A 14,734-nucleotide genomic window follows, 5' to 3' on the forward strand; every position below is an offset into this window, starting at 1 on the left:
TCTTATAAATTGGTTTGCCGGGAGACACTTCAAGAAACTGCGTCACGTTCCCACGTTATGCGCTCACAATGAGAGCGAGTGAGAGCGTTCGTTTCGGTTCACGATCGTCTGGAAAGAGCACGAATAGGAGCAGTGGCGAGCAATGCTGCGGCAGCAGCCGAAGGCATTCACCTGGAGAGAGAGTGAAAAGGAGCAGTCAACCTGCGCAGGCGCCGCAAGCAATCTCCTGCGACTGCACCACTACTTCAAAATGTCAAGTCAATGGTTGTCTCTCTCGCTCTTAGGCGGGCGCGGGCTAACCATGCCCGAGTGGAAGGGACGCGTGCCTCTCACTCACTCTCATTGTGAGTTATTATTTCATCCTTCTTCCTACCATACGAATGAATATTCACATTAAAACTATTTTACCACTCAAAGTCGTTGTCACGTAAAACTTTCGCCCGTATACCGACTTTACAGGCAACCATGCATTTTTTTCTCACAAAAGCATGTTAAATTTCAATCCTGATTAATTTCACGTGAACCAAATCAGAGAAGACCATTTCAAAAAGATAGCTTATCTGATTGGTTCTACTGGAATAAATCAGGATTAAAATTTAACCGGCTTCTGTACAACCGGCACTAAGTACCTGATTGAATGATTACAAAAGTTCAACAGCTGAGTCATAATTTTATCTCAGTCCTACACACATGCACTCGCTCACTCACTTCCATCATCAACAGACGACGAAATTGTCAGCTGTTTTTCCAAGGATGAATAAATCCTTTTAATGTCCCTCAGCGAGTTTTCCCAGGGATGAGACCTAGTGCAATCGAATTTTTATATTATAAACCTACTATGTTCTGAATTTCGTGAGAATCGTTAGAGCCATTTTCGTGATCTGGTGAAATACAAACATATAAACATCTAAACATATAAACAGAAATTGCTCGTTTAATAGTATAGGATATTGTGTTATCTTATTTATGATATTGTTGAAAAAGTCATTATTTTTTAATAAAAGTGATATGGGGTTACTAAATCTGCAAAATATCCAGAAAGACATTACAGTTTCAAACCCTGTAATGATCCGAAATGAACTAATTTTGACAACTTAAATTAAATAAATTAGGACAACAATAAAAATTCAGAGTTTGTGACACGAGTAATTAGTTTTATTGATTATTAAAGCTAATTTACAGACCTTCAACTCCTTGTTTGACAAGCGCACTGTTGAATTGGAGGCCACAAAATCTACTACAGTTTCGCCAAGGGAAGCTTTGCTCAATTGTCTTTGAAATATCTTCTCCTCAACACTTCCCGTCGTCAGCAACCTGCACATTTTATTATCAAATTATATAAATATTACTGAAATTACAAATAAATAGAAAAATTATAAATAAATGAAAATATGAATTATACAAAATGGGGAGCAAACATTGGAAACAGACTTTTATTTTATTTGCAACGATTCCATTCATTTTTTAAAGGCTGATAGATTATCATAGAAAATAGAAAATCTCCGGTTTGGCAAAATCTAATCATTCATCATAGAATAGAATACTGTAGAATAGAATAGAATATTTTATTTGCTTTCGTTTTTTTAAACATACAAATGGAGTTGAGTTTGTTTACATATTATATAAAATACAAAATATCATTTGAAAATAGGAAAACTGAAAACATATTTGTCCTTAATCAGTCTTGCCACAAAAAAAACAGATCAGATATCAGTCCAACTCGTCGACGAATCTCCTGAATCTTATGTAGCTGAAAAAGTAAAAACAAATCTTATCCATCTTGGCTGGTGTCTCTATGTGTAATAGTTCTTTATACTGTTCGTCAAGTTCCTGGCTCCCCCGCAGATACTCCGCCAAGTACTTTCTTCTGTTGTCATCAAAAGTCGGACATCCAAAGAGAGCGTGACATAAGCTGTTATCAGCCCGCTGCTTGCACAGCAAGCAGATTTCCTCACTTGAGAAAGATGCCGTGTACCCCTTGTGATGAATTCTTGCAAAGTTTGGCTGAGCAAGTCTCAGCTGGCTGATGAGACGCATCTTCCATATGCTTTTCCCGAAGTTCAAGTACTCCTCCTCAGCACCCAAACCACTAATACAACGATAAAGCGGATTGTAGTGAGAAATCATCACCCTATCGACATCCGTTTTTAATTTGTGCTCCTTAAATTTGGTTATTAGGGCATCTCTCTTGGATTCTAGTGCGATCAAACTCTCACCAAGATTGGCACTGTCGAGCTTCCGATTAAGTTGCGTCATCCAGTTGTACTTTCCTTTATTGTTGGGCTGTGCATCTAATTCCGTCAGTCTTTCAAGACATATTTTTGGCAAGCGGTCACCTCTCATTCTCTTAACCTTTAAATACCATGCTAACATTCCCTTCAATACTCTGCACTCGATGTGGTCCAATCCCATCTCAAGACGCACAAAATGCATAGGAGAATTTTTCCTCAGGAAGTACAAAGACTTGAAAAACTGTTTTTCAGTCGATTCAAGTTTCTCACAGTATGATGGAGCCCAGATTTCAGGTGCATACAGGAGAGTGGAGGCAACAATGGACTGATATAGCCTGAAGACCGTCCGAAATCTGCTTGTCTTTGTGGTGGTCAGGATTTCCTTAACTTTTGCAGATGCCACCCTTGCTTTTTTACTTGCTTCTTGTACATTAGTGCAGAAAAGTCCAGATGATGAAAAGACTGTTCCCAAATAGCAGTATGTGCTTGAAGTCTCAATCTCCTGATTCTGGTAAGTAACATTCTTCTTAACTCCGCTACCTCCTCTTCTGACCGGTACTACCTTCGTCTTCAGAACATTCACCTCAAGACCGTTCTGCACACAGTATTCCTCCAGGAGACGCGATGCTCTCATTATGCCAACCCAAGTCATGTCCAAAATCACAAGATCATCCGCATAAAGCAAAGCCACTAGATCTTGACTGGCACTCAAATTCACTCCTCTACAACCCTGACTCTTAAAAAATGTCACAATGTCACCGATGAACAGAGAGAAAAGCAAAGGACTCAGGGAATCGCCCTGCAGGACACCTTTTGAAATTTCAATTCCCAATTCATTGTTATCGCTTAGCTGAATGTGTGCAGAATCATATAGAGACTTTATTGACTTTATCATCTTTGCAGATATTCCAAGGTTGTAGAGCTTGGGCCACAATTTTGAATAATCCAAACTATCAAAGGCTTTTCTGAAATCCACAAACATGGTGTAAACAGTTCTTTTCTTCAATCGAGTTGCAATGTTCAGTGCTGAGCTGAGCACAAATATGTTATCCACACATCCTCTATCTTTCCTAAAGCCACTCTGCTCCTCTGGGAGTTTACCTTCGGATTCAGCCCACTGCATTATCCTCTCAGTCAATATGCCAGTATACAGTTTTGTTATGGCATTGATTAGAGCAATTCCTCGATAGTTGTATGGCAAGCTTGGATCCCCTTTCATGAATAGGCTTGCATTTGCGTAAAATGCTCTATTTCCAGCTTGGATTCTTTCACAGATGGTCTCACTCATTTCGTTTTTCTTATTCAGTGTTGCCCCGAAATACTTGAATGATGTTACTCCCTCTATTTCATTCCTGTCTATAACTGAATTCCTAGAAACTCTTCTTCCAGGTGTAGCAGCTGTATGCAAGTATTTTGTTTTTGAAGTGTTAATCTTTAAGCCTATCTTTTCTGCCTCTTGTTCCACTTTCCTGAAATTTTTCTTGAGTACTTTGGTGTCTCTAGCTAATATTGCTACATCATCAGCATAGGCAGATATTTGATTAAATAATAAATTTCAATAATAATTGAGATTAAATATTAAATTTCTACATCGTTGACAGTAGATCTGGCAACGGAGCTAGAAAAATATAGCGCTATCAGCTTTGACGAATGATAGCAACACCAATGTTAATCAAATACTCCCATCATCACAAGGACCTCACTATAGTCAATCTGAACACGTGATAAACAAAATGATTTGTCCATTCTACTTGGTTTCATTATTTATTCTTTGGTATTATTTGAAGGTTTTCTTTGCAGTATTGAAATGATACCTGTAAATATGCACAGATTTGGACTGTCCATCGCGCCATATCCTGGCCATAGCCTGCTGATCGGAGGCGGGGTTCCAATCCGAATCGAACAGCACAAGTCGAGAGGCGCCGACCAGATTCAGTCCCGTTCCGCCTGCTTTGCCGCTTAGCAGAAACACACCTGACAAATTCATCAAAACACAGCTAACAATTCCAATTGAAGAAAAGAACAGACAGTATTTATATATGCTATAGACTGTATGAGAATATCATAATTATTGACGTTATCTTTTATGAATGTGATGGCAATAAAATTTGAATTATTTATCTATCTATCCAAATTTGGGAGAGAAATAGCCTTAACCTTATTTTCTCTGTCAATTCAATGATGTGCTTTTTGTAAAAATAAAAAGAAAGTTATTCAAGTGTGCAAGGCTCACTGCTCACTCAATGAATGCTAACTTGGCCATTTAGGACCAAGCCACATGAGGAGTCTTTCAGACGATTCGGCAGGGTAAGAAGTGATGATCAGCTGATTCCTGAACGCCAACCCATTCAGCCAATCGGAGAGCTTCGTACCCTGCCGATTCATCTGAAAAACGCCTCATGTGGCTTGACCCTTAGATATTTTTTATTAATAATTGACGAATTTAGAATTTTTTCGCTATGAAATCTAGATGAAGTAGGAAGAGTATTCAAGTCCATTTTCTCGTGATTATGTGTTCACATTCTACTCTTAAGAATGACAATTTCAGCGTCCGTCCTTACACTATAGTGATGTCCACGTTATAATGGCAGTGTAGAAAGATAGGAGAAAAAAGTTGCCGATCCTCTGACTTGTCAATGCCTTCTATAGACGGTAGCTGATACAGGTTTATTGATGTAATATTAACTGTTCATTCTCGTTTAAAGTAATAAATTATATTTTATTAAGCAAGAAATTATACTTTTCAATAATTTCATAATAATTTTCATAATTAAGATGATATATTTTATTAATTAATTATCAATTCTAAATTGTTAAAGATGATCTGGCATCAGAGCAAAGCGAGAAAGAGATAGCGCTATCCGCTTTGTTGTATGATAGACAAGGACAACAATACCATAGCTAATCAATCACTGCCATTATAACGTGGACCTCACTATAACATTGCAATTTCTAGCCAAGCATCTCCAAACAGTATCACCCGTGGATAACGGTCTCGCTTTCAGGTACTTGAACGAGTCAACTAATACCGCCACCGCCAGGTTGTCCCGGTGTTTTTACAGTACATTCTGTAACTGTACTACGAGAAAGAAGAAATAGACATTACCGTTAGTTACGTTACCAGTTGATCCACGTGGAAGTGACAGACAGATAAGGCGGTGCCTTCCACTTTCAACTTATCATTAACAGATGAATAGCACAACACTAATATAGCAATAGAACAGCTGGCTCATTCCCGCGCAAAAAAGTTTCTCTAGCAATTGGACCCTTGCACAGTTGAAATTGAGGTAATTATTACTTGACGATATCATTAAAATAATAAATAGATGTCAAGTTTGAAGACTATACGCTCAGTAGCTCGCCAGATTCACACCTTTAGGTAATACTTACTTACTTAATCGAAGCCTCTTCTACCTTGCGGTGTAGAGTTTACGAGAGATTTCCATCTATCACGATCCTGCGCCAAACGGCCAATCACTCTCCAATCACCTCCCCTAGACTCCAAATTTCTCCGGAGGTCATCAGACAATCTTTTTCTCGGTCTTCCAGCTCGCCTTCTTCCCTCTGCCTTACATTCCCATATCTGTTTTGGTAGCCTCTCCTCGCCCATCCTTATCACGTGGCCCAGCCATCTAAGCTGCCCTTCCTCTATCCTCTGAGTAATTGGATTAGAGTTGACCAACGCTCTTATAGCCTGATTTCTCAGTCGGTCTCTTCTTGTCTTCCCAATCACTCTACGTAGGAAGCGCATTTCTTGGGCCTGCAGCTTACTTTTACTTCTCTCTGTCAAAGTCCACGTCTCAGAAGAGTACAACAAAGTAGGAACATATGTGGACCAGAAGACTGCCATTTTCGCTTTCTGGCTGACATCTTTCATATTAAGGAACCCTCTTGATAGCGCATAGTAGAGTCTACCACCAGAAGCAATTCTAGAATTTATTTCTTCCTCCATTGTATGGTAGCTCCAAGATATTTGAAGTTGGTGACCTGTTCAATTCTTCTATTTTTCAACTTAATCTCTATCTCTCTGTAATTCCTTCCATAAAGCATTCCAGGGTACTCGGTCGAATGCTTTGATGAGGTCTATAAAACACAAGTACACGTTTTTGTCATACTCTACACTTTTTTCTTTAGGCAATAGCTTTATTTATTTATACAATATTGTTTATTGTTTTTGAAGGGATGGATTCAAGGATCTAAAGGTTCAAAGAACTCTACACGTCAACCGAAGCTTATTGTGTTCCCAAGTAGTATGTTAGTTAGGCAAACCAATACCTATGTCCTTTACAAGAACCAGGGGTTTTTCCCTATACTAACATTCCATTCATCACCTGGTTGCAATCCTTGTCGCAATCCAGTGTGATATGCTTGGCAGTCTCTTCAGACTGATTAGTCCTCGAGACCTACGTGAGTTCCACTCCTGGCCATTTTGTAGGAGCTATAGCTCCTGGCTATTTTGTTTTCTTCCGCTGAGAGAGGGGACGCCAAACTGCCTCTAGGGCGCCCGGCGCCCGGCTAACCTCGACTCAGCCTCTTGACCCACATTTGTACCTGGAGTTTCACCCATCTCTGGTCTCTTGAGTTTTTCTTTTTGCCCCTCCGAAACTCTGAAGGGTCAAAAGCCTCACCTCTTCCCCAAGAAGTTTCGCCTGAATGGCCGCCCTTCTTTAACAAGTGGTGATTTTTGGTCTCTCCACCTACAAACTTGTGACCTACGTGAGTTCCACTCCTAGCCTTTTTGTAGGTCCTTCCGCTGAGAGAGGGGACGCCAAACTGCCTCTAGGGCGCCGGAGCCCGGCCAACCTCGACTCAGCCTCTTGACCCACATTCATGTCTGGAGTTTCACCCATCTCTGGTCTCTTGGGTTTATCTTTTTGCCCCTCCGAAACTGTCCTGATGGGGCAGATCCCGTGGGTTTGAAGGCAAGGCAACTGGAGTTGCCTTGAGGTCCATTTTAGTCGCCTCCTACGACAAGCATGGATACTGTGGGTGAATTCTGGTTTTCAACACATTCTTGAGTACGATGATCGACTCAAAGCTCCCCCAACCCACAGGGGGCTATTTATACAATAAGTACATTATCAAAATTAACTCAAGATATCAAATAACTCGACTAGAAACACTCTAATCATTAAGTATTAATTATAGACGATTTCTATATGTGTGTATTTCTATGCAAGAAGCATGTCGAATCATTCATGAGCCGAAAAATAAAATTTGGAAAGTGTCATTAAAACACGTTGTGACTTGAGCCGAAAAATAAAATTTGGAAAGTTCCATTAAAACAGGTTGTGGCTTGCTCACACGGAGCACACAATTAAGTGCAAGCGTTCAGTGTGAGTGTTCCAATTGCTCTTTCCAGATTTTGTTTCTCATCTGCACGCTTGATCATACATGACCAAGCGTGCACTTGCACTTATACGCATCCAATGTGATGCGAACACATCGTGTTTGATAATTGAGTGTGTAACTGGAGAATGTTGAAGTGACACATAACCTAGATACATTTGGATTGTTGTATAAATTAGAATTGGAACAGTTTTGGGCGTGAACCTGTGGTACTTTTCTGTAAGTTGTGTAATTCTGAATGAATAAATAAATAAACACTGCGACTCACTATGTGTGCAAGCAGATGAGTTAAAGTTGGCAATGATGTTTGTGCGCTGGGTGGAGGGCGTTGAGCCATCTAACCGCGAATAGGCAAACTGCTTTTGCTCACAGAACGCTGCTATCAGGTCCAAAGTCTAGTAAAAAATAGAAGATGCATTATATATAAGAAAAACTGAACAGAACCTGCAATTATTATTTGGTAGACTTTTATTTATTTATTAATATTTTTTTACAGAGAAGCACTGATTGGGAGAGAAAAACTAAGGATACTCCTTGTATTATTTCTTTCCCAAATTTAGATAACACTTTAAAAGTCCAAATAAGGTTATGATTTCACTTTACTAAAATTTAGTCCATTTACACTCAAAAACCAAGTTAAAAGCAATAAGGAGCTTGCTAATCTGGAATCCATGCTTACTGGGTTGTAGATTGAAAGGAAAACCATAACCAAAAACATTATGTTATTAGATTGAAGTATAGTTATTAAAGAATATAGAAAATATAGCTTAAGAAAATATCCCATGGTAGAAGGCGTTTAGGCAAAATGTCACTGTTTGTGAACGTGATTGAGATTGAATTTAATTATAATTCTACATTGTTAAAAACGATCTGGCAATGTTGCGGAGCTAAAAACGATAGCGCTATCTACTTTGTCGAATGAATAGCAACACAAATAATGTTGATCAAATACTGTCATTATAACGTGGACTTCACTTTAGCGGTGCTTGATATCTACTGAGGTATTCTCCGGAAGAATTGTTAGCAAATTGGCTCAACTTCGAATATTCTTCTGTTTGAAACTTTTGATGGAAAAATTTGTTCGAATGATATTCGATTCTTATTTTAGTTCGAATAATAGAAATGATAACGTGTTTTGTTACTGTATATTATGTAAATGTGATGTGATTTTATACCTTAGAAACTTTTGATGGAAAAATTTTTCCAATGACCTTCGAATCTTATTTTAATCTAAATAATAGAAATGATAACGTGTCTCGTGTATATTATGTAAATATAATGTAATATTATTAATTTATACCTTGTAACTTCCGAAGACCATAGATTCTACATGAGCATTCAATTTGTTTGAAATTTGGCTTTGAACTGGACTTAATTACTTTTTTCAATCTTGAGCGCTCATAAAACGTTCACAAAGGTCAAACAAAGGAACAAATTGTATAAATCTTATTGGAAATGTCTTCTTCTTTTCAACCATATCCATAGAATTATATTTCGACTGATAGTTTTCTAGTTATTGACGTTTTTAAAAAATATCGAAAAATCTATTTATATTGAAAAGTAAGAACATTTTTTGTTGCAATTTCAGAATCTATGGGCTTCGGCTGTTAAAACTTTCATGGGACACTCTGTATGAAAAGTAATGTGATAAGATTACCTTATTAGTATACATTGCATTACAATTAGAGTGCTTCTAGTGGAGAAGATTGTTTTAATTTTCGGAACAAATATTTCAAATTAATATTTATTTTACAGTTTTGAGTGTTAAGTAGAAGGAATTTTGTTATCAATTCGGATCTTAATCTTTCTAAATTCAAAATTAATTGTTTCAAGTGTGTTTTGTTTCAATGTGGAAATAAGTGAAGAATTGGAAAGTCGCACATAACCTTTATTTGGACAATTTATACTATGAAATTGGGATGAAAAGAAGTTTTGGACTGTAGTCTGTTTCTTTGTCCTCTACCTGAGTGGTAGAAAGGACTTAAAAGTCCTAACTCCGCCTAATAAAGAATTTTTTCATTTCATTTATTTTCATTTCAAGTTGATTGTGAATGATAAATAAATTATCTTGTAAAATGCATGGATAACTGACCTGTTTGTAGTAAGAAACAACAACAACTTTTTCCCTGGAATTTCGTAGATTTTCGAGCAGAGTGGCTAGCACATTCAGTTTGCTAGAGTCGCCCTCACAAGTCCCGCCATTCGAATCCAGTGTACTCGCCAAATGTTTGCGTACGTCGTTTTTGGTTTCCTGACAACAATTCAAAAACCCGTTCAGAAAATATTCAACTTATTTTTATTAGTTTTCCCTTAATTCAATTTTACTTTCCTTGCCCTATTACCATAGGTAAGGAAAGTATTGCTTTCCGAAAAAAATTAAGGTACCCCAATTTATAAATTTCTATACGTTTCAAGGTCCCCTGAGTCCAAAAAAGTGGTTTTTGGGTATTGGTCTGTATGTGTGTGTGTGTGTGTGTGTGTGTTGTGTGTGTGTGTGTGTGTGTGTGTGTGTGTGTGTGTGTGTGTGTGTGTGTGTGTGTGTGTGTGTGTTGTGTGTGTGTGTGTGTGTGTGTGTGTGTGTGTGTGTGTGTGTGTGTGTGTGTGTGTGTGTGTGTGTATGAGTGTATGTGCGTCTGTGTACACGATATCTCATCTCCCAATAAACGGAATGACTTGAAATTTGGAACTTAAGGTCCTTACACTATAAGGATCCGACACAAACAATTTCGATCGAATGCGATTCAAGATGGCGGCTAAAAATTGGCTAAAGACGGCTTTGATTAAAGTTATACCTAGAATAGTCATCGATAAGCTCTATCAACTGCCACAAGTCCAATATCTGTAAAAATTTCAGGAGCTCCGCCCCATCTATGCAAAGTTTGATTTTAGATTCTCAATTATCAGGCTTCAGATACAATTTGAACAAAAAATTTCGAGTGGAAAAGATTGAGCATGAGAATCTCTACAATTAATGTTCAGTAACATTTTCACCTAAAATTAAAAATAAGCTCGAAATTCGAGAGAATGTGATTATCCAATTATTACAAACTGTTGGCAACTGTTGATTCTATTAAATGATTCACTATGAAGAGATAGCAGACCGCGTGTGTCTCCAGCGTTATTGCCCTGTCACCAGCTGGCTCAAATCTTTGAATAGTAGACTTGAGATGCGCGGGAACACTAGCGTCAGGTGATCAATTTTCATAACGGCAAGGAAAGTTGTGTGCGCCATACCAGATTTTTTTTTATTTAATCTAACAATTTCAAACCAAACATAGTTCAAATGTAGTCAGAAAGAATGTATCTACAGTGAGATTCTCGTTACAAAATCAGTGGAAATGATATAACGGCATTATTTGCTCTTTTCCTTTTTCATTGCATTCTATCTGATTGAAATCATCCCGGCATATCTGATATAATATTGATTTATTGATTCTTGTTAATAATGATCGATAATGACGAGTTATTCATGATTAATAAAATCAATAAGAACGATCAATAATAATGACTCTTAGGGCTGGTTTCCGAGCTCGGGATTTAGCTAAGTTCTAGACTTTAAACAGCTGGAGTCAGAAAATTGGCTTTCCGAAACGGGGCGTAGTCGCAGTCCACGTTTAAATTAAATTTCGAAAAACTAGAATATTGAACACAAAATAAAATTAAGAGAAAGTAGTGTGAAATTTCAGCTATTTTGAATTACTTAGGAATGTTTCATTTCGTCAAGGGAAAACGTTTCCAAATTATAGAAATGAGAAACTAAAGATTATCATAGAAACTGCGACTACGCCCACTACCTTCGTAAACAAAGCCATAGTGCATTCGTGTGACGTCAGCACAGGTAACAAAATCGTTGATTTCAGCTGATCTATGTCAGCTAGAGTTTTTATTGGTGTAGGAGCCCTACCTGTGCTGACGTCACACGAATGCACAATGGCTTTGTTTACGGAGGTCGTGCTACGCCCCGTTTTGGAAGACAATTTTTTTAAAGTCTAGAATTTGGCTAAATTCCGAGCTCGGAAACTGGCCCTAATATTTCAAATATATTATATCCACCAAAAAAACATAAATCTTTTCATTATTATTAACAATGAATTTTGAAATTCGATATTGAATATCCTGGTAATTTATCATATTTCTGTATAGTTTACAAACAACTTGGCAACGGTGCAGAGTTGGAAAATTATAGAGACTAGAGAGATCTGCTTTGTCTAACAAAGCATAGTTTGTATAACAGACATAGTTAGCAATCTAAAGGCTGGTATACGCGATACCAGTGGCTGGATGCGAGTTTGGATATTGACTGGAAGGTCACTGGCAAGCGGCGACTGGCATGCCAGCTTAAAAGCGGTTCCATGTTTACACGTTGCCAGCTACTGGAACAAGTCGGATGTGTTGGTGTAGTTCCACAGCAAGCGTGGTTTATGTGAAAGTAGTGCAGATCTTGGTTTTTTAAACAAATGACAGAAGCTTATCAAACTTAATAGTCACTTATTAACCAATTTACAAGCAATACTTCTAGGCACGTGGTTAATGTTCCAGCCAGTGACTGGGACTGGCAGGCGACTGTTGCCGTTTACACAGTGCCTGTAGGCTGGCGTCACTGTGGTTACGCGGTAGAGGGGGAAGCTGGCGCGCCAGTAAAAAAATATACGCTGTGGCTACAGTTACGGTAACCGTAGCTCCAGTTGGCGTTCCGGTAAACATTTGCGCATGCGCGGCTACCGCTATTTACATGTGCATTGTGGAGTTGGTGGTTTTTGGTCTAAGCAGAGAAAACTCATAATGAGAATAACAACGTAGTGCATTTATAATATCACGCATAAGTTAGCATAAGTTAGTTCTGCATTGTCCCACCAGATTGCATAAGCATGCCAACAGTCGCTTGTAACGGCTTGTAATGAGTGGAAGGAGAAAAGTGGGCTGGCATGGGAATATGGAAGGAGAGTGGTCAGTCTTTTGATCCGGTTTTTTATAGCTGCATCTGGCAGCCTGCCAGGCTTTCAACTCATTTCTGAGGAAGCCTCAAGAATAATATTGCAAGCACAACCAAAGGCCAATTAGTGGCCTATTATAAAAGACAAACAATTTCATTCCTTTGTGATATGTAGCTTTCTGCTCTGACAACTCTAGAGCTGAATTATGAGTATATATAATTTCTATTTTTCTATAATCTGTTGATATGATAAGTTCTTCAATATGATAGGAGAAGAAAAGGAGGATGATAAGAATAATGAGAAAAATAAGAAGAAAATATTATTTGATGATCATGAGTAGAAAAGAGTAGGATGAGATGATGATAATAATGATAATAATAATAAGAGAAGGAGGAGTTGATGGGATATGACAGATAAGGAGAAGAAAGAGAAGAAAAAGAAGAACTTCTGATCATTTTCTTCCCTCTCATAATTATTATCCTTCTTCTCACTTCTTCTTCCACTATTATTCTCAGCTCTTCATCTTCTTCTCGTTCTCTTCCTCCTCCATTCTCATCTTCATTTTCTTCTTCTTCTCCTTATTCTTCTTCTGCTATTTCTTTGTTTCTTCTTTTTCTCCTCCTCTTCTTCCTCCTCCTAGAAGAAAAAGAAGAATAAGAAGACACGAAGAAATAGCAGAAGAAGAATAAGATGGAGATGAATAAAATGAAGATAAAAATGGAGGAGGAGGAGCTGAAGGAAGAGGAGGAGAAGGAGAAGAAGTAGTAGTAGTAGAAGAAGAAGAAGAGGAAGGAGAAGAAGAGGAAGAAAAAGAAGAATAAGAAGAAGAAGAAGAGAAGAAGAAGAAGGAGAAGAAGATGAAGGGGAAGAAGGAGGTGATGGAGTAGGAGGAAGTGTGAGTGTTAACTATTGTTATATTCTTATTGTTGAAGTTAAACTAACAATTTCTTCCAGGTTTCAGACTGGACAGACAACCAGTCCTCTTTTGAAAAAAACATGTTCTATCCAAAAATTGTCTTTGTTCAAAAAAAGGTCTGGTAAGCTTTGTTATGAAATACGGTCGAATCTCTGAAAAAGTCTCTATTTGTTTTTGGGGACCCAGGAGAACATAAGAATGTTCACACATATCAGGTCACGGCTCTCATCATTATCATCATCATCATCAGTCTCATCACCCTTATACAAACCATGACGTGGGCATCATCCCCAGTGAAAAAAATTCTCATCAAAATATTAGATTAATAGATTTTTTGATGTGAGATTTGAAGTTATAAAATAAAATCATGGTAATCATCTCTTAGTGCCACAGGTTTATGCAGTCTAGTAATTTCAAATTATATTCTAAATCTGTACATGAACTGAATCACATCAAAATATTGAAAGTTGAATTCCATAAATTTAAGTACAACCCCTCCACATTCCCCAACCGCAAAGATTGGGCCCGGGCTAGGGACCGGCTTGCGGCTGTGTTACGTATATACATATATTACAATTCATATAATAATTAATCATTTTCCATCCATATAAATTTGATATGTACATTTTTAGTGCTACATACATTTTTTAAGTATAATGCATATACTGTATTACAATTTATATGACAACTTATTAATTCAAATTTATGTAATTTATTCTCATATGTTCATTTCTAGTGCTACTCTTTATATGAATATACAAATATAACAATATTACAATAATTTACATAATAATCAATCGATAATTCCAATTCATTCAAAATTTGATATGTACATCTTTAGTGCTACTTGTTTACATACATGCATAATATATTACAATTTACACATGATAACTTATTAGTTCAAATTTATAAAACTCTCATATGTTCATTTCTAATGCTACTTGTTTTATGTATATACATATACTACAATTTATACAGGAACTTGAGTAATTCAAATTAACAAATTTTGGCAGGTGCATTTTTAGTCCTACTTGTTCTACTTCTACTTATATTACAATTTTTCCAATTCCTAACTTATCATGACAAACTTCCCTTTCTTTGATATAATATTACTTTCTATGATATAACTCAAGTTATGTATATACATATATTACAATAAACGTCTATTTATTTATTTCACTATTTATACAATTTTTACATGCTGGAGACCTAGATTTCTAATGTTGCAGCAATAGACATTATGATTGCAGATGAGAACATTTTCAAATTGTGTTGGCCCTACCCAGGGATGAGCTGTCAATCTA

The 14,734-nt window shown here is 37.3% G+C and overlaps 1 protein-coding gene across 1 annotated transcript in view; it reads right to left on the minus strand.

Moving 5' to 3' along the window:
* The window catches only part of LOC111045498 (DNA repair and recombination protein RAD54B), a 57,759-nt gene that overhangs the window by 6,471 nt on the left and 36,554 nt on the right, over positions 1-14,734 (minus strand). Inside the window, exons 12-15 of the mRNA XM_039419996.1 lie at positions 9,673-9,831; positions 7,849-7,975; positions 4,046-4,205; positions 1,185-1,314 (exon numbers count right to left, since the gene is read on the minus strand). Coding sequence (XP_039275930.1) covers positions 1,185-1,314; positions 4,046-4,205; positions 7,849-7,975; positions 9,673-9,831 — 576 coding nt within the window. The remainder of the gene's footprint in view (positions 1-1,184; positions 1,315-4,045; positions 4,206-7,848; positions 7,976-9,672; positions 9,832-14,734) is intronic.

This window comes from Nilaparvata lugens, chromosome 2, assembly GCF_014356525.2.
Source record: "Nilaparvata lugens isolate BPH chromosome 2, ASM1435652v1, whole genome shotgun sequence".
Lineage (NCBI taxonomy): Eukaryota > Metazoa > Arthropoda > Insecta > Hemiptera > Delphacidae > Nilaparvata > Nilaparvata lugens.